Source organism: Ascaphus truei, chromosome 16, assembly GCF_040206685.1.
Source record: "Ascaphus truei isolate aAscTru1 chromosome 16, aAscTru1.hap1, whole genome shotgun sequence".
In the NCBI taxonomy this organism is placed as follows: domain Eukaryota; kingdom Metazoa; phylum Chordata; class Amphibia; order Anura; family Ascaphidae; genus Ascaphus; species Ascaphus truei.
In genome coordinates this window covers 35,352,675-35,377,854 of record NC_134498.1, presented here as the reverse complement: position 1 = coordinate 35,377,854, position 25,180 = coordinate 35,352,675, and the positions used below count along the sequence as shown (strand labels likewise).

The following is a 25,180-nucleotide window of genomic DNA, read 5'->3' as shown; positions in this document are numbered from 1 at the left end:
TGGGTACAAAATATAACATTTGAAGACTGCTTCTGAAGAGCTTCCACAATGAGACTGTGAGACAGGGGTGTAATGTGCTGGTATCTTTCCACTAAACGGTCTAGTAAAGCAGATTGTGCTTTGCCCCATATTGATTTACTCTAACTCATGACGCACCTTTACAGGGTCAGAGTTCTTGATGTATGGTTCAGCACAGTGTGCGATATTCCCCTGCAACACTTTTTCCACACGCGCCACAAGGAAAATCTCAGGATGCGGGTTTGTCACGGAAAAAATCCCCTATAATTCAAGGACAAAAAAAAAAGGTAATAGTCTGGAACTCGTCCAAAACATCACTTAACCGATAGCTGGCACATGCTATAGAACATTTCTGCGTATTTTATAGACATCTAATGTACCATGAATGCTACTTGGTGCATGCAAACTATTTATTAACACAAGGTATATTGTTTTGAGCAACACTCATCCCATTACATATGAAGATGAATCAACAATGTTCGTTCTGCTCCTTTTACTGAAGCAGAAAGTGAGACTCTTTGTCTACCTCAGAGATAGCTTACTGAGCTATATCACGCCGAACTGCAATTACAGCCACAAACATTACTAGAACTCTTCACACCAGCGACTGCTTTCATAGTTATTACAAATAAGTACATAATAGCGTTATTCAGCAACTTATATAAAAGGGATCTCTGGTGACTAAGTACTACACATCCCAGACACACCTGTGTCATTATTGCCTCTTAGGGCAGACGGCGTCTTCCATTAGTTCCAAGTGTTTTATTAAACAGTGTACATGTTGAGTGTTTGCTTCAATTTATTTTAATAATATGTGTGCAGGGGTGTAGCTATAGCTTGGGTGCCTGCGCTCTTGGGGGGCCCGCTCTCCCCCACCTCTCTCGGCGGCCCATCTCTCTCTTTAGACAGGCGGGGGGAGATGGTATGCGGCTGAGGGCCGCCAGCACTAAACAGAACATAAGCCGGCAGAGGAATCAGCAGTTGTTACACAGACAGAGCAGGATTGCCAGGGAGGAGCGCCCTCTAGCAGCAGACACCGGAAGTAAGAAAGACTTCCGGGTCAGACCACTAGAGCGAGCTCCTCCCCTGCTGTCCTGCTCTTTGATCTTGCTGTGTAACAACTATTGATTCCTCTGCCGGCTTATCTTTTGTTTAGCGCTGGGGGCCTTCCGCCGCATACCATCTCCCCCCGCCTGTCTCTATTGCTACCCAGAGGTAGGCATGGGGGAGGAGAGGAGACAGAGATGATGAGGGGGAGATGTGATGATGGGAGGGAGAGCTGGTGGTGGTAATGATAATGAGGGGGAGAGCTGATGATAAGGGGGAGAGCTGGTGATAGTGATGATGATGGGGAGAGAGCTGGTGATGGTGATGAGGATGAGGGGGAGAGGTGATGGTGATGAGGATGAGGGGGAGAGGTGATGGTGATGAGGATGAGGGGGAGAGGTGATGGTGATGAGGATGAGGGGGAGAGGTGATGAGGATGAGGGGGAGAGGTGATGAGGATGAGGGGGAGAGGTGATGAGGATGAGGGGGAGAGGTGATGAGGATGAGGGGGAGAGGTGATGAGGATGAGGGGGAGAGGTGATGAGGATGAGGGGGAGAGGTGATGAGGATGAGGGGGAGAGGTGATGAGGATGAGGATGAGGGGGAGAGGTGATGGTGATGAGGATGAGGGGGAGAGGTGATACTGATGAGGATGAGGGGGAGAGGTGATGGTGATGAGGATGAGGGGTAGAGGTGATGAGGATGAGGGGGAGAGGTGATGAGGGGGAGAGATGAGGAGGAGGAGCGGGAGAGATGAGGAGGAGGAGGGGGAGAGATGAGGAGGAGGGGGAGATGAGGAGGAGGGGGAGAGATGAGGAGGGGGAGGATGTGGGGGATAGATGATGATTATGATGGGGATGGGGAGAGATGATGAGGAAAAAAATTGAAGTCAGTATTAATATTCATGGGTCCCTGAATTTCTTTTGTGCCTGTCTAGCTCCGCCACTGTATGCGAGTAACATTTTAATGGTCAATTAATTTTTCATATACATTGGGTGCAGTCAAGACAGGATTCCTTTTCTCTCTTTCATATACTGTATGTATTGCAACCTGCACTAAATCATTACCCTATAATGAGCATAGCAGTAAATTGAAAATGGTGCACCTCTTTTATGTAGTGGAAATGGGATTCCGGAATGCCGTGGATAACATTCTCATTGGCTGAAGCTCGCTTTGAATTTCCATCCTTATTAGCTGCCTGAGCCGAGAGGTTGGTCAGCATTTCCCGAACGGCCAGAGGGTTAAGGTCCACGTGGAAATCAGCAGAAATCTTGCAATTATTTTTGACATCAAATAATGCCAGACTGATGAAGAAAGGCTCCACCTGGTAATACAAACGACGAGTGTATAAAAAGGTGATTCCCCATCTTAAATATTATGTGCCGTTAAGAAAAATAGACATTAGTGTAATGTGCCAGACTGTGCACAACATGTTTTGGTTTCATTGGCTTCAATAGGAGCTAGAGCCATCTTTGTCTATACAGTAATTGCTTGTGTAATCTGCACTTGAAACAGTATGCATTCATGTATTATAACATCTGGGGAGAGCTTTTATGGGCAGTGTTATCAGGCTGCAGGAACAAATAACGGAGCACAAATATCCTCAGGTAAAATGAAAAGAGGGGAATATAGTGCAATAATATACGGGACAAAATTGGACATGAGTAAAAAATGGGGATAATCCCACTCACATTTTATCCAAATTAGTCAGGCAATTTGGGGGAAGCCCCCTCTGCAACATGTCCTCCAACAGCAGGTGTATGGACCAGATTTTCCTCAAACAAACAAAGAGAAATACAGTGCAAAGGAGTTTACTATATAATGCTGAAAGTGAAAATACACAGACACACAGCAAGTAGAAACAGGCGTTGTGACCACTGTCTGGACACAACACAGGAACCGTCCTGGAATCCACACTCTCCACTCCTCTCCTTCCATGCGTGTGGCTGTGATGTCACTTCTAGAAAAGGGCCCCCGCTGGCGAGATGCACGAAGGTACGGTGCTGGAAACTGGAAGTTTGAAGGGAGTTGGTTTCTCCGTGGCTGGTGTAGATACCTCTCTGCGTAAGAGGTGCTCTACGCGTTTCGTTCCGGCGAACTTCCTCTGGGGTATTTTCATACTCACAGAGAAACCAACTCCCTTCAAACTTCCAGCACCTTACCTTTGTGCATCGCGCCAATAACGGCCATTTTCCGGAAGTGGCTTCGCAGGCACACGTGTGCAAGGAGAGAAGTGGAGAGTGTGGATATCAGGACAGTTCCTGCATTGTGTCCAGACCCAGAGTGGTCACAGCACCTGCTTTACTTGCTGTGTGTAAGTGTGTTTTCACATTCAGAATTATATAGTAAACTCCTTTGCACTATATTTCTCTTTGTTTGTTTGACGAAAACCTGTTCCATTTACCTGCTGTTGGAGGACGTGTTGCTGTTTGGTTACAGGGGGGTCTTTGCCCAAATTGCCTGACTCATTTGGACAAAATGTGAGTGGGATTATTCCCATTGATTATTCATATCCAATTTGTACCATACACTATTGCACTATATTCCCCTCATTTTATTTTACCCGAGGATATTATCGCTCCGTTATTTGTTCCTGATCATACCCAAAGACACCTGTAAAGTCTTTTTTTCGGAGCTGCACTATCCTGTATAATTGTAATTTTTACACTTTTATCACAATTGTGCACGGCACATAATTTTCACTTAAAAAGTGAGATTTGCGCTTGTTTCTTTTTTGTTTGCTCATTGTTATCAGGCTGCAACATCATCTTTCTATTGTCATGTTATTTGAATACTCTAACAGCGATGCAGCCTCCTCGAAATCTGTACAGTACATGGACATGCATTATACTAACATGAATGGAATGTATGTACAGTAAGAAGTATTATTTTAATGGCAAACCCTTTCTTTGTTCATGGGGATTACCATTTAGACACAAATTACAGTGCGTACACTATGACTAACCTTGAAATACACATCAAAAAGGTAGCATATCTAGATACGTTGATGACATTCTCATATGAATTGAACATGAACCTGCAATTCCTCCTTAAAACAACACAGGATAGTGTAAAGAGTAGGACAAAAATACATTTTTAGCCACAGAATAATATATAAATCTTTTCAAATAAATCTTGTCAAAGCTTATTTATCATTTTGTGAAACATTTGCAGTGTAATTCCAGGTCTTGTCATGAAAAAGAACTTCGCTGTGGTCACTTACGTAACCCTTTTCTAGAATACACTGTTGTATGAATAAAAGAGTGCAACATTTAACAAAACAATGTTATTTTGAAATTAAAATGACCCACATTTGTTATTGGTCCCTCTGATTTTTCATTTACATGCCCAAGAATGTTGAAGCTTAATTCCTGGCACTTCACAATGAAACGTCTGCTGCACTTTTCTTCAAATGGTCGTATATCTGGCTCAATGCCGGAGAAATCCAATCTCTAGAAGAAATAACACAGGGTCTCAATACCTTTATATATATTATCTAGTTTCGTATGATAGCTAAAATACCAGATTTGTTACATTTTCATCATCATTTTTGCAAAAGTGTACCTTAGTTAAACTCAATAACAATGTAAATGAATAACTAAATTACCTTTTATTACACTTTTTTTAAATCAATTATTAACCTATTTAGTTTTGGAAAATAAATATGTAGATTAATACTTGCAGATTAAGTTTAGGAAAATAAGGGGTAAAGAGGGATGAGGAAGGAGACTCTCGCTTCAGCTCAATAAACAATATTAAATGGTAACAAAGGTGCAAAAGGGGATAGAGAATGATTATGAAATTGGAAAAAAGCACACCCTCTTGAAAGCACTCATTGTAAAGTGTGATATGATGAAAAATTTAAAAATAAAACTTTATTAATATTTAAATTAAGATATACAAAAGTGAATATATCACTTATATTACATATATTAGTGATATATTCACTTTTGTATAATTTAGGTAGCTTTAGTTATATACATCTATTTATCTTAATTTAAATATTAATAAAGTTTTATTTTTAAATTTAAGATAAATAGATGTATATAACTAAAGCTACCTAAATTATACAAAAGTGAATATATCACTAATATATGTAATATACGGGATATATTCACTTTTGTATATCTTAATTTAAATATTAATAAAAGTTTTATTTTTACATTTTTCATCATATCACACTTTACAATGAGTGCTTTCAAGAGGGTGTGCTTTTTTCCAATTTCATATAGATTAAGTTTAGGATAAGAGGGTAAGTGTGTACACAGCAGGTCATATGGTTATTTCACAATGCTATATAATTGCTAGGCCGTCCTTTTTTAGAGTCACATTTATACTTTCACACGCCACAGCTGTTAACGCTCATGGAAAGTTTCCAACCAACTTCTCCAAGTTCATTGGCTTTCTCCCAAAGTTCACAGCTTCCCTAACAACTGAAATATAAACAGACAGTGAGCTATGTGTTTACTCGGAGGAGGAACCAGGTGATTTTACACCCGAGCAAGTTCCTCCAATTGCACCCCCCCTTCGCACACAGCATACTTATATACACAGGATAGCACACTGACAGACACTGACACACACACAGCACAGCATGCTGACACAGACTGACCACAGTAGTACACTGCCACACATCACTTACACACAGCAAAGCACACTGACAGACAACACACTTACATACAGCATGACACACTGACAGACACACACACAGTAGCACACTTCAACACAGCACACTTACACACAGCATAGCACACTGACACACAGCATAGCACACTGACACACAGTAGCACACTGAAAGACAACACACTTACACTCAGCATAACACACTGACAGAAACGGACACACGGTAGCACAGCACACTGACACACAGTAGTAGATTGACACACAGCACACAAGCAAAGCACACCGACACCCAGTAGCACACAGACAAACTTACACACACTAATACACAGCACAGACGCACAGTATATTTACACACACTGACACACACACAGCGCACACACACACACACACACAGCACACACAGCCACTCCTCACCCCTCACCCCTCCCCCTGACATCATGGAGAGGAGTGGTGGGCAGAGTCCTGCTTGTCATGTTCTTGGGAAAGGCTGCAGGATAGCCAAAACACTGACCTATGGTGTGATAATGAATACACCTTTTTGAGCAAATCCATACTGCCCACTCATTTCTCTATCAACTTCTTTACTGCATCTCAAACATGTAAGATAAACTGATAAGCTGAAACCTACAGCGCAGTATGTTACATAGTGGTTAAATACTTGTACCCTTGCTCTATTTTACATGTGAGGTTGGTTGAGTAGACTTATGTGTTAAATCATTAACCTGTATATCAATTGGACTTTAACATAAGGTTGTTTAATGCTATGTACAGTAACAACAAGTGGCATATAGCAGGAGTGACCAACTCCATTCCTGACAACAGGTCAGGTTTCCAGGATATCCCTGTTTAAGCACAAGTGGCTCAATCAGTGGCTCTGTCAAAGACTGAGCCTCCTATGCTGAAGCAGGGATATCCTGGAAACTTGACCTGTTGGCAGCCACGAGTACTGGAGTTGGCCACCTTTAGGATAGAGTATCGGCTTCAAAGTCAACAATGATAGCACTACGCCACATGTCCTACTTCCGCAGTTGTCAACTGTGATTAAGTTAAAATGAGGATATCTTCAGGAACAGATACATACATATATATTATATACATACAGTATGTTACTGGATACACTTATATGCATTATATGTATACAGTAACATACAGATGTATCCAGACTTGCTGTTTTCCGTACCGGAACAAGACGTGAGATTCCAGCCACGGCCTCACTTTGTTCACCGCGGCTCGCCTGCGAGACGGTGACGGTCAGCCAGCAGAATTATTTCTGAGGTTTATTAGTGTAATTGTAATGCAGGATTATGTCCAGCAGATGGCGCACTCAATATCTTTGCCATGCCCTGACAAAACGTCACACCTGTTTCTATACAATATACAATGTAACAATGTCACTAGAAATGTCTAGAGACCCTTTATCTTTTATACTATATTAGTGAAAGCACTGTATGCCTGCCTGCCTGCCTGCATGCATGCCTGCCTCCCTGCCTGCTGGATGTCCGGTGTCCCTAGGGGAAATCTCATTGGTCCCTTGGGCCGCCCCCGCACACCTCTCATTGGCCTGAGGCGGAGTGACGGCCCAAAGGACACACAGGGACACAAACACACACACAGGGACACACACACACACACAGGGACACACACAGGGACACACACAGGGACACACACAGGGACACACACACACACACACACACAGTAGGGGGGGGGTGTACATTAGCAGCATGTATAACCCGGGGGGGGGGCCTCACATACCCGCCTCCGCCTCCGCCTCTTCCTCCCTGAAATCAGCCTCCACACCCGCGCGCACCTCCTCCTCTCCCCGTGTCTCCCGCGCTTTCAAACCCCCCCCACCCCCCGGCGCCGCTACAGTCAGCGGAGGAGCGAGTTCCCGGGACACAGCGGGGGAGCGGCCACAACAAGCTGCCTCCCGCCTCAGTTCCACGTGGGAGCGGCCGGACGGGTGAGTGAGCGGCCTTCACCCACCCCTCACCCCCCTTCAAATCACCTCCCCTCCACCCCCCCCCCCCCCGGCGCCGCTACAGTCAGCGGAGCGAGCGAGCGCCCGGGACACAGCGGGGGAGCGGCCACAACAAGCTGCCTCCCGCCTCAGATCCACGTGGGAGCGGCCGGACGGGTGAGGGAGCTGCCGGACGGGTGAGTGAGCGGCCGGACGGGTGAGGGAGTGGCCGGACGGGTGAGGGAGCGGCCTTCACCTCCCCTCACCCCCTTCACCTCCCCTCACCCCCCTTCACCTCCCCTCACCCCCCTTCACCTCACCTCCCCTCACCCACCCCTCACCTCCCCTCACTCCACTTCCCTTCCCTTCCACCTCCCTCCCCTTCACCTCCCCTCCACCCCCCCTCCACTCCCCCTCCACCCCCCCTTCACCTCCCCTCCACCCCCCTTCACCTCCCCTTCACCTCCCCTCCACCCCCCCCACCTCCCCTTCACCCCCCCCACCTCCCCTTCACCCCCCCCCCACCTCCCCTTCACCCCCCCACCTCCCCTTCACCCCCCCCACCTCCCCTTCACCCCCCCCACCCCCCCTTCACCTCCCCTCCACCCCCCTTCACCTCCCCTCCACCCCCCCTTCACCTCCCCTCCACCCCCCCCTTCACCTCCCCTTCACCTCCCCTCCACCCCACCCCCTTCACCTCCCCTCCACCCCCCCCTCACCTCCCCTCCACCCCCCCTTCACCTCCCCTCCACCCCCCCTTCACCTCCCCTCCACCCCCCCTTCACCTCCCCTCCACCCCCCCCCCCTTCACCTCCCCTCCACCCCCCCCCTTCACCTCCCCTCCACCCCCCCCCTTCACCTCCCCTCCACCCCCCCCTTCACCTCCCCTCCACCCCCACCCTTCACCTCCCCTCCACCCCCACCTTCACCCCCCCTTCACCTTCCCTTCACTCCCCCCTTACAACCTCCCACCACCTCCTCACCACCTCCTCACCACCTCCACCCCCCTTCCCACCTCCCCCACCCCCCTTCCCAACTCCCCACCACCTCCCCCCCCTTCCCACCACCTCCCCCCCACCACCCCCCTTCCCACCACCTCCCCCCCCCTTCCCACCACCTCCCCCCCAACCCCCCCCCCTTCCCACCACCTCCCCCCCACCTCCCCTTCCCCCCCACCCCCCTCCTTCCCACCACCTCCCCCCCACCCCCCCTCTTCCCACCACCTCCCCCCCACCCCCCCTTCCCTGAGGCGGAGTCACGGGCCAAAGGACACACAGGGACACAGACACACACACACACACGTAGACACACACGTAGACACACACACACACACACACGTAGACACACACACGTATACACACACACACGTATACACAAACACACACACGTAGACACAAACACACACACGTAGACACACACACACATAGACACACACGTAGACACACACGTACACACGCACACACACACACACGTACACACACGCACGTAGACACACACACACGTACACGTAGACACACACACATGTACACGTAGACACACACACACATGTACACGTAGACACGTACACACACACACACACATGTACACGTACACACACACACACACACACATGTACACACACACGGAGACATACACACACACATGGAGACATACACACACACACATGTACACATACACACACACGTATACACTCACACACGTATACACACAGGTATACATACACATAATGTATACACACACACACACATGTATACACACACATGTATACACACACACACATGTATACACACACACACATGTATACACACACACACATGTATACACACACACATGTATACACACACACACACATGTATACACACACACATGTATACACACACACACATGTGTATACACACATGTGTATACACACACACATGTGTATACACACAAACATGTGTATACACACACATGTGTACACACACACATGTGTACACACACACACACACACACGTGTATACACACATACACATGTATACACACACACACACACATGTATACACACACACACACGTATACACACACACACACACATGTGTGTATACACACACATGTGTATACACACACAAACATGTGTACACACACACAAATGTACACACACACACACACACACACACACACACACACACACACACACATACAATGTATACACACAAACATGTATATACACACACAAACATGTATACACGTGTATACACACATGTGTATACACACACACGTATACACACACACAATATATACATACACACAATGTATACACACACACATGTGTATACACACACACACGTGTATACACACACACACGTGTATACACACACACACGTGTATACACACACACGTGTATACACACACACGTGTATACACACACACACGTGTATACACACACACGTGAATACACACACACGTGTATACACACACACGTGTATACACACACACGTGTATACACACCCACATGTGTATACACACACATGTGTATACACACACACACGTGTATACACACACACACGTGTATACACACACACACGTGTATACACACACACATGTGTATACACACACATACGTGTATACACACACGTGTATACACACACACGTGTATACACATACACGTGTATACACACACACACGTACACATACACACACACACACATGTATACACACACACATACAATGTATACACACAAACATGTATACACACACCCACATCAGCACACCGGTATCCCATGCCCCCCCAGCACACTGGCATTCTCGGCTCCCCACCATTCCCAGCCCCCATCAACACCATCAGCACCCACACATCGCCACCTTTGCACCTCCCCCATCGGCACACCCACATCCGCACCCCCACATCAGCACCAAACCCTCCCAATCAGCACACCAATACAATCACCATCAGTACAGTCAAAGCAGCACTACCACCGCACATGGGCCGCGTGGACCACTCCCCACCCAAATGCCACACCGACACCTCAAACATCCCGGGCAACGCCGGGTCTTTCAGCTAGTAATTTATATTTCCATTCTGTGTTTTAAAGCTGCAGTCCAAGTAATATCCTACATGTGTGTTTTTAATAAATCAGTTCTGTACTATGAGAAAATACTTATAGCAATTATTTTTTATACAAGCCTGAATGGCATTTTTAATGTATTATAATGTAATAAGCTTTTTTTGGTTTCTGTAGCAACCATTTACAAAGTCACATCCCCTTCCTCAGCAGGCTCGGGCACACCCCATTTTGAGCCCTGCCCTCTCTCTAGCAGTGCACCAATTGTAACTAGTGACTGCCTGGTCACATGATCTTCCCCACAGAACTTTGCATCTTTGGTCCTCTTCTGCTGCACTGGTGGTCATTTAGTGAACCCCCGAGTCAAATATTCGCCGATCGATCAGCAACTTAGCTAATTACTTATCATTGTGTAGATTAAATTGATGTACATATTAAAGGTGGGTGTGGGGGGGGGGGGGGGATAAAAAACAGCTTTGACTGCTGCCTTTATCACCATCGCTCAGGAAAAGCCCAAAGAAGGAAGTTCAGATCAATGACCTGAGAAGTAGCAGGTACTGTAGCTGCTAAATCTTGGAAACATAACCACCCAACGTAATTGTATACCACTTTAGAAGCATGATGGCTTCACTTAGAGAGAAGCCAACGGGAATCAAGCTGAAGATAAAGAACCCTTCAATGATTTCTTAATATTTGGAAACAAAACACATATCACATGACATCTGTAGATACAGCAGATTTCAGAACACAAACCTAGAGCTACATTTGCATCCGCACTGTTAAGGCGGCTGTGAAAGCCAGTTTACCCTCTGTACACAGAACATTAATACTATTATTCATTAGACAGAGCACAGCAAAACACAGAGCAGTATTACTATTATTCATTACACAGAGCAGTATTACTATTATTCATTACACAGAGCAGTATTACTATTATACATTACACAGAGCAGTATTACTATTATACATTACACAGAGCAGTATTACTATTATTCATTACACAGAGCAGTATTACTATTATTCATTACACAGAGCAGTATTACTATTATTCATTAAACAGAGCAGTATTACTATTATACATTACACAGAGCAGTATTGCTATTATTCATTACACAGAGCAGTATTACTATTATTCATTACACAGAGCAGTATTACTATTATTCATTACACAGAGCAGTATTACTATTATTCATTACACAGAGCAGTATTACTATTATTCATTACACAGTGCAGTATTACTATTATACATTACACAGAACATTATTACTATTATTCATTACACAGAGCAGTATTACTATTATACATTACACAGAGCAGTATTACTATTATACATTACACAGAACATTATTACTATTATACATTACACAGAACATTACTATTATTCATTACACAGAGCAGTATTACTATTATACATTACACAGAAAATGCTTACTATTATACATTACACAGATCAGTATTACTATTATACATTACACAGAACATTATTACTATTATACATTACACAGAACATTACTATTATTCATTACACAGAGCAGTATTACTATTATACATTACACAGAACATTATTACTATTATACATTACACAGAGCACAGTATTACACCGAGCATTATTCACTACTTGGAAAAGAAAACTCTTCCCTTTTCATCACAAGGCGTTTGTTCCAGAGAGAATAAGACCAGATAAATAAAATAACTTCTTATGTTAATGATTTAAGATGTGACCCTGGGGATTATTTTGCAACTAGAAGGATGTTTTGAACATAAAACGAAGCATGATTTATTAGAAGCAGGACGCCTGCTTTGATGGAGACTTTGTTTATATTTCCATGTAAAAGTAACAGCAGAACCAGGTCCAATATCATGCAGTTAATAGTAATACCCAGTGTTGGCTTCTAATAACAAACACGCCCACTTTATACCCTAATGCAGGGGGCTCAACTCAAGTCCCCAAGACCCCCCAACAGGTCAGGTTTTGAGAATATCCCAGCTTCAGAGAAGGCAGCTCAACCAGAGGCTCAGCCGAAGACAGCCAACTGATTGAGCCAACTGCGCTGAAGCTGGGATATTCTCAAAACCTGCTGAGGAGTCTTGAGGACTGGAGTTGAGCCTCCGGCCTTAATCTATACCCGTCAGCAACAACCAACAGCTGCATCCCTGTAATATTTCCTAGATTAGCGAGTATCTGTAATTAAAGAGCCTTGAAAATAGGGAATTCCCATCCCAATAGGCATTCCCTACGACAGCCAGTATAACATAACCAAAGATATTAATAATTTATCTGAAGAGGCTGTTATTGTGACGAGCTGCTCTAATAAACCCATTAAAGAAATGTTTCCTATCTGTTCACGCTGAAGCATTAATGGTTTCCAGCTCAGTGGCATTGCACGGGTCGGTGTTATTTTGTTTGCAAGCAGTAACAAGCCATTAGTGGATTTTCAGTAATATAAATGTATAATACCTGCACGTCTGAGTCGAACGAAAAGAGGTTTTGTCTTCCTTCGCTTCTGCTTAATTTATTCAGCTGTTCTGTTTCTCTTCCGTACTGCAAAAAAAAAAAAAAAAAAATGGAAGTCATTTCGAGATCCCTTTCCATTTTTCCGTTCCAAACGCGCGCTGGGTTGCAAATGTGTATGTAAGAAGAGTTACAGATAATAAAACATTTAACCCAGACGTGATGCGCAAACTGTAGCAGTAATCTAGTTCCTATTCTACCCTAACCCAGGGGGGGCTCAACTGCAGTCCTCAAGCCCCATCCCCCCCCAAACAGGTCAGGTTTTTAGGATATCCCAGCTTCAACACAGGTGTTCCAATCAGTCCCTACTTCAGCACCGGTGGCTCATTTAGGGGTTCCTGATTGAGCCACCTGTGCGGAAGCTGGATTATCCTGAAAACCTGACCTGTTGGGGGGGGGGGAATTGAGGACTGGAATTGAGCTCCCCTGCCCTAACGTATTGTTATGTCATCGTGAGAGGGTGGTTCAGTTCTGGTTTCCAAGCCTTCATTGGACATAGAGATACAAAATGAACCAGATTGCACTGGCATGAGAAGTAGAAAACCAGGACTGGACCAAAAGGCACAGATTTGCATTATTTAATGAACTCATTGCTATATAACATTGTCTAATGTAGTGGTGCTCAACCTCTACCCTCAAGCCTCCCCAACAGGTCAGGTTTTCAGGATATCCCAGGTTCAGCACAGGTGGTTCAATCAGAGGCTCAGTCGCAGACTGAGCCTCTGATTGAGCCACCTGTGCTGAAGCAGGGACTGATTGTGCCGCCTGTGCTGACGCAGGGATATCCTGAAAACCTGACCTGTTGAGGGGGAGGGGGCTTGAGAACTGGTGTTGAGCACCCCCAGTCTAATGAATGCTATATTAGTCAGTTTCTGCCTGATGTTCATGTTTGAGACAGCATCAAAATGAGCATGCTAACGAATAATTAATTCTGAATATACCTACACACATTAAAGTATTCTTCTCAAACATTTCATTATTACGGAGCCCTTCACTATGAACAAAAGGGCAGAGGGCACGCAAAGTGACTTTTCTCACTTCATCAATATAATTTATACACCTGTATAATATAGCTGCGGACATACATCTTAACACGCGTCCGGGGTGATTGCTCGTGAGCTGCGCAATCAAACCAATGTATTGTAGTGTCCATACTGCGCGCGCACGTGCACATGAGCGTGGGGAGGCGTGATGCATGCAGAGACAACATTTGTGTCTTTGTCACGTGATGCCGTAGTCACATGCACGGGGCAGCCAATGAGGGCGAACCGCTCACGTGATGTCACGGCATGTCCCCGGCAAGTCTTCGCCATGCCCCCCATCACGCAACCCTGCAGGGCAGGTATCGCCCCAGCTTCTTCAGCGCGTGACGTCACGGCGCTCGAGCATGAGCGAGCACGCTGTCACCCTGGCCGCGGCCTAAGGCCTCGTCTAGAGTGCAACTGGGCCAGCTCGAGCGCCGTGTCGTCAGGCGCTCAGGTTGCCCGGGCAATTCCTGGCCAGCTAGTTGTGGGGGGGAGGGTGTCGGGGGGGGGGTGCAGCCATGACCTCACAGAGCTGGTTCGCCCTCATTGGGCGAACCACTGACGTGACACGCCAGCGAGCGGCAGAATCAAATTTATTTGTCTCTGCAAGCAGCTGAGCACCGAGCGCTCACGGGCACGCTGGCCAGACTCATTGCGATCATGATTTTGATCGCGTCACATGAGCGCGCAAGCTTCACCCTGGACGCAGCCCTAGTCTCTTCAACAGTAAACGTTTGCACTGATGTTGAAGGAGACCGTTGTCTGCAATAAAACTGAAGGGTTTTGAGGACCACGGTGTTCAACAGATCACACATTAAGAATCTATACATTCAACCAGCAAAAGCTACACAGCATAATATAACCCAAATATCTATAGAGAAGGACGGTGGGTAATGGCAGCAGTGCTCAACTCAAGCCGACCACCCCCCCCCCCCCCACAACAGGTCAGGTTTTCAGGATATCCCAGCTTCAGCACAGGTGGCTCAATCAGAGGTAAAGTTCAAAGACTGAGCCTCTGATTGAGCCACCTGTGTTGTAGCAGGGACTGATTGAGCCAACTGTGTTGAAGCTGGGATATCCTGAAAACCTGTCCTGTTTGATGGGGGGGGGGATTGATGACTTGACGTGAGCACCCCTAGGTTAGAGGGTGGCAGCCATGAGCAATAAACAACATCATAGATCTGGAACTAGTGTATTTGCTGTTGGTACTGTATATTATGACAGAGGTATAGATAATCAAATCATCATATAAAAAACAATTAACACGTAAAAAGTACACTGTCCTACAATACCCTCCTTATACCAGGCCCCTCACTTCTTGAATGGTTTATTATTATTATTACTACAGTACTATTATTATTTATGTTTTGCATTCGTTGTGTGATGGTCCTTTTTTGACCCTCAGATCTATATAATGTAGCAGGTTAAAAAAAAAAAAAAACACGTCTCCCCAAACTTGCTTCACCAATCACAATCAATAGCACAGAAATGTCATTTCCATCCTCCAAAGTGTCGGAGAAGCTGCGTCTGTTTTTAACTCATTTCTACAAGCCCAAGTCATTAAAACTAATACCTTCACCAGCTCAGGATGCATGCTCCTTTCCAAGCTTTCCATGATGTTCTCTGATTTCCCCTGACTGCTGCCTTCATCATCTGAATGTTCAAGAAAAGCAGATGTTAGCATGATGAGCCAGCAGACTACTTAATGCCCGCATCACATCCAAGAGCTCAGATGGCCTCTTACAATAGCTATGAGGCTTTATAATGGAAACACACACACACACAAAAAAAGATCCAACTCATGCTTTTATCATTTAGAAGATGAATTCTGATCTATAGCAAGGGGGTGCTCAACTCCAGTTCTGAAGGGTCATCAACAGGTCAGGTTTTCAGCATATCCCTGCTTCAGCTCAAGTGGCTCAACCAGTTCCACTGATTGAGCCACTTGTGCTGAAGCAGGGATATCCTGAAAACCTGACCTGCTGGGGGGTGGGGAGGGGAGGTGAGGGGGGGTCTTGAGGACTGGAGTCGAGCACCCCTGATCTACAGGATCCCTTTATCACACGATTGTACTAATGTAACCAAATGTTGTATTGATGGAAAGCAACATTCAACAGGAACATGGATTGTAAGGCCAGACGCAGAACTGATGCAGTGAGAGTTATGTTTAACCTGCACGTCTTCAGATCATTGTATGAAGGGAATATGCTTGGAATGACTCAGCTTTTGATGTGAGGAGTTTCAACTGAATGGAGGTGGCTTGGGATGACACACAATGCACCCAATATAATGCAGTGTAGCAGATAATGCATTTCTTAAACTGGCCTAATTGTCACGGAAGCAAATTAAGCTGCCATTATAATGACACCATAATTATTCTACATTGTCCATTATTGGTTACTTTTCTTGCTTGTTTTGCCTGCTGCTAATGCTAAGTGGGCATTTTTCAGTCACGGTTGCCTCTGCCAGTTACATGTATGATTGCGAATGAGTTCATGCAAACTGTATCCAAAACACGTAATTCTCCTCACAAATGCAGGAAAAAGCCAAACCCAGGAAAAACCTTCCAAGGCAAAAAAAAACAAAGCCACAGGTATTTTGCCTGCTCACAGCTGCCAAATACACTAAGATGAGGTTTAGGACCCCAGTATTCCTAAGTGATAGACACTAAGGGAAGATTGGCCGTGGAATTTGTCAGATTGATAGATGTTAGTTATTACATTGCTGACGTTGCATGTACACATAAAGATATCAGGGGGAAATGAAGTTACAACACTCATCTGCTTCCTTCTCCACAATGGAAATCAAAAGAGAGAATCGTTTCAACATTTTGGCTTTCCCATTTCGCAGGCGAGGGCTGCTAAGCCCGACACATGCCCACTTAGGTGCCTCCGCTTCCAGCAGCAAAATGATTAAACGGCCGCGAGTGTTTTATTCATATTATTTAACCTTGAACAGGGTCCACTGTGTACTTCTTCTCCTGCACCAAACTGTCTGCATTGATCTGGATGATCTTCCTCAATGTGACCAGCCACTCCTCCATTTCCTGTTCTGCTTCGGCTGCCAGATAATGGCTCGACTTATCTAGCATTTTGAGTTCAAAAGCATTGCGACGCATCTTAGGGCACTGGAATAAAACAAAGAAGACTATATGTTCAGTGGAAACGTTACACCATTTAGAAACTACTACCACTTGGACCTCCAAGATCATTTCCCTTTCTATATACTGTATTACACTTAAATGCGGTTCCCTATAGAATTGCCTGTCTCTTGTCTTGTGCTAAACATGGATATATTTGACAAAACACCTTGTGAGGTAAATGGTATTTTCTATTTTTCCCTAAACCATATAATATGGCTATAGTATAAAAGCGGATACTGAATCTTGAAAAGGATAAAGCATTCACAGGAATGGAAACAATCAAAAGGCTTGTAAACAATTGATAGCAGTAAAAAAAAAACATGTTTAAATGCAGTATCAGAGATTGTGCTTAGAGCGGTTTGGAACAGAAAGTGAAATTATATAAAAACCAGTGGGCAGAACTACTGTAAATGTTGCATAATAGTTGCAATGATCAGGCTGTTTATCATGACATTCCCTTAATCGAGTCTGAAAAAAACCCCAGATGTTAGTTTTCTTACAATCCCCACCCAAAATGAACAAACTACCAATTAGTGATCACTGAACAGGGATCTGCAGCTGAATAACTGATATTACCTTGTAGGAAAAGGTACTGTTAAGTGGTGAACTTTCCTAAATGGCGATGTATCACAATACATAAAGAAAACCAAATCAAGGTTCCTCTACATACAAGAGTGGAAAGATGTATTGAGGAGACAGTTGCCATATTGTGGTACCTATACATATGATATGGCTTTGCAGCAATCAACATATTAAATTAATAGGGATTAGGTACACTGGGGATTAGATTCACTCCTACATTTCCATAAACATTAAGCGGCTTATTGTTTATCAGGCAAAGTGATTGATGGTGCGGTGTTGCTGCCAAAATACCAATTGAAGTCAATGGGGAGGTTTGGCTGATATGGCATAAGCACCTACGGGTACGATGTATAAGGCGACTGCTTATAGTTGACAAGCACATAGCCCAAAGACAAGGCTAAAATGTCAGCTTTAACCAAGAGATTCATAGGACATTAAACCGGGGGAGGAAGATGACACGAAGGAACACACTTTTATGTACTATTATCATATGTTGGACCAATAACTCCCCCTAACACATCCAACGGCTGCACATAACTACTGACTGCACAAGAGGATAATACTAAAGTAGCCAAAGTGAATACAATACAGTTAGAGTACACACTCTGTGTATGGTATTTCATTGGCTACCATCCCCATCCACTGAGCCTGATAAGGACCTTTTAAGATTGAGAGACCTGCAGCAAAACATTTTTCTACTTCTCGGCTTCTCAAGATGACTCGTTTCCAAGCTAAAAGACTACTTTATTCGGTTTCGTCCATGCACACAAAGACTTGAAACAGTAATGAATTGAAGTGCAATATGATCAAGTCTCTCTACCCCTTTTGTACCGCGCAGCGGAGTATGCTGGCACTTTACAAATAAACAATAATAATACTAATGAGGGCTATACCTGAATTACATCAATGCAGGAATCCAAGAATATGCAGCCTTTGGATTCCTTTGAATTTTTTTCATCCTTGTACGAGTTGAGGATATAAGACCCATCGGGCAGCTGAGTTAGGTAAAAGTACCTCCTTCGGAACACCTAGTGAGAGAAAGAGCAGCATTCACTGACACAATGTTCCCTTCCCACAGAGATACATCAAAGCACAAATGTACTTTTGACATGTAGTCTATATCAGTGTGCAAAAACCTTGCATTAAAAGAATCAGGTCATAACTGGGAAAAAAAATCAATTCACTGAATGAGATGTTCTAGTAATACATAATAAACTGTTTAATTCTTTAATGTCATGTAAGGCAGGTGACCTTCAATTATTATCGAGGACAGCAAATTGAACAGTGATATAGGCTTTGTTTTGTTATGCACATTACAGTACACATCCAAAGGACTGTGATCTAATATAAAGGTCAGTCCAGTTAGCAGGAAAATGTGGTCTTATTTAAGTAATGAAAGTAAAATATACTTATAGTGGATTAACTCCATCCCTGCCAGGTATGTTCCAGGTACAGTATCAGACACCTGTTATTCTTCTAAGTTAACAATGATAGATAAGTGATCTTATAAGTTGTTTTTGCCAGATTTTACAGTTTAGATGTAAATGATTCCAAGGAGACTTTCCTACCCACATATATTAAAAGGGGGTTATGAATGCGGGAACAATTTTAAGCAGCGCGCGGCCCCCTTTGAAAATGGACAATCCCAAAATACTGTAGCCGTCTCTTTCCTCTGAGCTCCTTCTCATTAGAACGGTCTCTTCATTGTCCTTTCCTGATACACCTAGGAGAAGCTGCAGGAGTTGAGACTATCTGTATTTTCATGAGTTCTCAACTGTCTTAGAGCCACCGTTTTAAAATATATATATATTTTTCCCCATTCAATATGTGCATCAATACAATCTGTACACTGACAAGTGATTAGCTAAGCTGCAGATCGATCCGTTCTCCTGTAATCAACTGTAGTAGATCGCTTGCACAAGGTTATTTAATTCTGTTCTTGCACAGCATTCTGGGCAATGTAGTTCCTAGAATATGATTGACTGGGCAGTTACTAGATACAATTGGTTCACTGCTAGAGAGAGGCGGGTCTCAAGAGCCAGAGCCTATCAGAAGGGGAAGGGGGCTGTCACTTTGGAAATGCTTCCTACATCAGAAACATTAAAAATGTCTTTAAAACATTCTTTTTTTTTTTTTAATGTTACAAGTATTCTCATAGTACAGAACAGATTTATTAAAAAAAAACACACACGTAGGATATTACTTGAACTGCTGCTTTAATTGACGTTTCAAGGACATCCCAAACTCACATCACTTGCTTGTATATAATGTCTACCAATAATTGTCACGTTAGCACAATTGACCACATTACTGCAAATAATCCATCATCTTCCAGGACTGCTACACTTAGTGAAACAATGTTTCAGTATGCTGCCAATAAGCAGCAACAAATGTTTCACTATTTAGAGACGGGAGGGATCTCTAGCAATCGCAGTGCCCACATCCGTGTAGCTTGTAGCAATTACGGTGTATTTGTTGGCCTTCTCGAGTCGATAATTCATTTTCTTTTGACTTGCATCACATTAAATCTTGGCCATGTCGTGCATGCAATAACCGCAGGAGGAGGAGGAAGAGGAATTGCATTTTTCAGATGGCAGACAAAACTTTGTATTATTCTTTCATAGGTATAGATGAATGGTTCTCAAACCTCTCCTCGTGGGCCTTCGGACACCCCAGGGTTAAGTAACAAGCAAGACACCTGATTTGCATATGAATAGGCTGTTGGGTGGTTGCCTGAGAACCTTGGTCTGGTTCGGGGCCCTTAAGGGGGAGGTTTCTGATTCGCTGGTGTAAGAGGTTTGTCTTTTAGGATACAGAAGAGTTGCTAAGAAGTTAATTTGAACATGAAAAGGTATAAAATGATAGATTGTCCAATAAACACTTTTCACAGATGAAGGAATGGTGCAAATGTTTCTTCATGTAACAAAACGCACAATAGAAGTGACCCATTAAATAAAGGTTCAAATTCACATATTAAAAAAAAAAGTTAGAAGTTTAATGCACAAGGAGTATTCAGGGACCTCTATGCATTGATTTGTACAATCTTGAGAAGATGCCATGGACAGTTTCCAAATACCATTTCAAAATCTGCATTGCAAGTTTCATTTGTAGGATCAGACGCTCAAAAAGTTAAGGTGGGTAAAAATAAAGTGACAAAAACCCTCCACTGTACAGTGTACAGCAAATAAATACTACAGGTGAGCACATTCACATGTCTCAGACAGGTCTGCAACCCTGCCCTTCCCCATTATCTCTTGGCATACAGTGCTTCCACTGCAGCAAGGGATTCTGGGTAATGATATAAAAATGAGCACTCAGTGTCTCACTCAACTACTTATCATACCAAAAATGCAGATGTACTTATAGATATGTTACTAACCCATTATATTTACTAAAATATGCAGATATGCCTATAGATATATTACTAACCCAATATATTTACTAAAACACTGACGCCTCTTTGCATATCTCACAAGTGAATATCATAGATAAGACGTGAGATCCTCCAGCACTTACTTTCATGGTGACGGGCATTGTGGTGCTGACATTAGCCTTATAAAGCCAGCCCTGTTTAATGATCCCGCCCTTTTGAGAACATAGTGATGATGAATCCTGAAAAGAAAAATAAGGATTTCACTTTTTTTTAGGTATAGATAATTTCAGAACGCCGTCATCATATGTAAGCAAAAGCTATGCAATACTTATACTTTTTTTTTTTTTACCTGCATAGAGGAATGCATAGATTTTGCTTTAACTGAGATGTTTAATGTGCTCACACAGCTTGTCAATGTTTAGCTAGAGCAGTGTTTTTCAACCAGGGTTCCTAGGAACCCTTGGGTTCCCTGAGCATCCCTAACAGGTTCCCCGCAATTTTCAGGTAATGTAAAAATTGTACCAAATACAGAAGAATTTACAATGCATCTGATCTCAGGCGCGCTATTAGAGAAGGTTGGAGTTCCTTACAATGCATCTGATCTCAGACGCGCTATTAGAGAGGGTTGGGGTTCCTTACAATATATCTGATCACAGACGCTCTATTAGAGAGGGTTGGGGTTCCTTACAATGCATCGGATCTCAGACGCGCTATTAGAGAGGGTTGGGGTTCCTTATAATGCATCTGATCTAAGACGCGCTATTAGAGAGGGTTGGGGGTTCCTGAGAATTTCACATGGGGTTCCTTAACCAAAAAAAGGTTGGGAACCACTGAGCTAGAACATAAAAAAATATGGCATATAAGAACCATATAACCCAACTGTAGTCTTTTTGTGGGGCTGTGTAATAAGAATGTATCACCCTTTCCAACATTTCCTGCTCACAGTGTGCTTTTGTATTTACTTCCAGTAAGCTTTAAATCAGCGGTGCGCAAACTGGGGGAAGCGCCCCCCAGGGGGGACGGGAGATTTCTCTGGGGGGGCGCGGGCGGTTGCAGAGGCCCCAAGCTCTTCCCCAAGGCATTTAATTTAATGCCGGGGATCGCGTGAGGCCCCTGCAACACTCCACTTACCTTGCTTAAGCCGGCTGTGTGATGGGTCACCATGGCAACGTGACGTCACATGACCCCGCAGCATCAATTGACGTGGATGCAAGGTAGGGGGGGGGGGGGGGCGCGAGAACAGGGGCAAGCTAGACAGGGTGGTGCAGCAGGGAAAGTTTGCACTCCCCTGCTTTAAATAAATGTACTATATTTGTGTGTGTGTGTGTGTGTGTGTGTGTGTGTGTGTGTGTGTGTGTGTGTGTGTGTGTGTGTGTGTGTGTGTGTGTGTGTGTGTGTGTGTGTGTGTATATGTTATATATATATAGTTTTTTTGTTCTTATATACTGTACCAGTATTTCTTCTTTCTGGCCTATTCCCTAGTTAACACACCTTCCTATATTTTTCATTACATATATTACAGTACATTGTAGTAACCAACAATGCTCCAATACACCGTAAGAGACTCACACAAGCCATTCCACAGACATTTCACTTCCTGTGCAGCAATTGTCAGATTCTCAGTAATGTCGGGATAAAGGAGACCAAAAGCGCACCAGCACAAACGGAGCAGGAAGAACCCAAAACAAAAAATGATTAAAAGGGCACTTTAATGTGACAAAAGACCCATCCAACGTGTTTCGAACGTCACAGCGTTTTTTTTCCTTGAAAAAGAACGCTGTGACGTTTGAAACGCGTTGGATGGGTCTTTTGTCACATTAAAGTGCCCTTTTAATCATTTTTTGTTTTGGGTCCTTCCTGCTCCGTTTGTGCTGGTGCGCTTTTGGTCTCCTTTTTCTCTGTATTGCATTTGAGTAGCTGCACAGCCTGCCTACCTGCCCTACCAGGATGTGAGTATTTGTATATTTATCAGGGGAACCTGCCAATGAGACTGATGGTGAGTGGGTTGCACCACACACCACCTGTCTTCAGGAGGATAGTACCCATAATATCACACATAGGTACTATTTCAATTGTTAGTACCCTGGTTTAGTGGTTTGGCTTATTATTTTTGATATTATACCTGCATTTGAGCGCTTCAGCTATTTTCCACATCTCAGTAATGTCGCCATGATTTTCCTGGACGTAACAGTACCCAATACTTACTGTGACCTTGTTGTTGACTAAGGTCATGCATTTATTACAGAGCAATGTGGTGTAGTGAGTGGTTAATAGATCCCAGGTGAAAAGCTTGTGTAGTTCTTGCACTTTTGCTTTTCATTGCTAGTACTGATGCAAAGAAGAAGGCTTTTCCTAATGTTACTTTGATGTCTGAAGCGCTTATACCCATTGTGTGTGATATTATTATGTCACGTGTCTTATTGCTGTGATGCACTAAGTACATGGGTGGCGCTATATAAATAAAGATGTACACATATAGGAATATACAGGTGTCCGAGAAGTGGTGAGAAAGTTTCTGTTTTAGCTGAATCCAATTTCCCATCCGTTCCATAATATACTGAGCCCTTAAACGGTTAATTTAAAGGGCTACTGTGCTTCAAATCCCACAATAGTTCAGACTCCGTTCATCCAGCCTCATGTGTACTCACTTGTTTGTATCTGCAGTTGTATTGTGCAAAGAGTAACCCATTCATTCCCCCTGCTTACCTCATCTTTCTCGAAGTCCTCATCTATTTCAAACACATGACAAGGAGTCTTCTCCGGCCGAAAGGATTTACTAACAAAAAGAGGGATTTCATTTTTTTAAAGATTTTAAAAACAGCTCAAGAGCTACAGACAACGTGGCTAATTCCCCTGAATGTTCCCAACAATCTAAATTACTGTTACACTGAAGTTCTAAATAACTGAATCTAATTTGCGGGATAAAGAACATTCACACCCATTTCTATTTTCCAATGTCCAAGATTCCGTATCCCGTGGCCTTATGTATGGTCATCCTTTGTTAGATAGAACAAGGGTTCATAACTCCAGTCCTCAAGACCCCCGACCCCCCACCCCCCCCCCCAACAGGTCAGGTTTTACGGATATCTCAGCTTCAGCATAGGTGGCTCAATCAGTGGCTCAGTCAAAGACTGAGCCATTGATTGAGCCTCTTATGCTGAAGCAGGGACTGACGCATAGGACTGAAGCAGGGACTGATTGAGCCACCTGTGCTGAAGCTGGGATATCCTTAATACCCGACCTGTTGAGGGGTCTCGAGTACTAGTGTTGAGAACCCCTGAGTTAGAAGACTGCAGGAAAAACTACCACCTTCTCTGCAATCTGCATGGTCCCTTTTATTTTTGTTACAAGCCCAATTCTACATCTGAATTTAAATAAAGGAGCTCTAAGCCATCGTAAAAATAGTAACCTTTTACTAGAACATAAACAGCATCAAATGTGTAGTATGATCTTTTACACAGTCTAAAAGGACCAAATATTGATCCCTACAGTTTCTCAATCTTTCATGTTAAAGAGGCAATCCAAGCAGCACTAAAAAAAAAAAATGCCTTTGATTACCTTTATTGAAAACTAATGACTAAAGCTGACGATCGATTAGTTCTCTTGCAATCGATCAGCAAAGATCCTGCTTCCTACTGTAGGGTTCACTAAATGGCTGCTTTTTAGTTTCAATCAATCCTTCAGTCAGTGTGACTCAGCAGCTAAAATATATCCTCTCCCCCTCCCCCCATCCTTTAATATGTGCATCAATACAATTCACACAATGATCAGTAAAAGATTTGTCTCGGGGGTTCACTAAATGGCTGTTAGTGCAGCAGAAGAGGACCAAAGATGCAAAGTTCTGTAGGGAAGATCATGTG

At 43.8% G+C, this 25,180-nt stretch overlaps 1 protein-coding gene across 3 annotated transcripts in view; it reads right to left on the bottom strand.

Annotated features, from left to right (window-relative positions):
• The window catches only part of DOCK11 (dedicator of cytokinesis 11), a 233,020-nt gene that overhangs the window by 163,295 nt on the left and 44,545 nt on the right, over positions 1-25,180 (bottom strand). For all 3 annotated transcript variants that reach the window (XM_075573152.1, XM_075573151.1, XM_075573153.1), the window contains exons 5-13: positions 24,027-24,096; positions 21,464-21,559; positions 18,841-18,975; positions 17,173-17,350; positions 15,797-15,876; positions 13,145-13,228; positions 4,377-4,517; positions 2,171-2,389; positions 157-279 (exon numbers count right to left, since the gene is read on the bottom strand). In XM_075573152.1, coding sequence (XP_075429267.1) covers positions 157-279; positions 2,171-2,389; positions 4,377-4,517; positions 13,145-13,228; positions 15,797-15,876; positions 17,173-17,350; positions 18,841-18,975; positions 21,464-21,559; positions 24,027-24,096 — 1,126 coding nt within the window. The remainder of the gene's footprint in view (positions 1-156; positions 280-2,170; positions 2,390-4,376; positions 4,518-13,144; positions 13,229-15,796; positions 15,877-17,172; positions 17,351-18,840; positions 18,976-21,463; positions 21,560-24,026; positions 24,097-25,180) is intronic.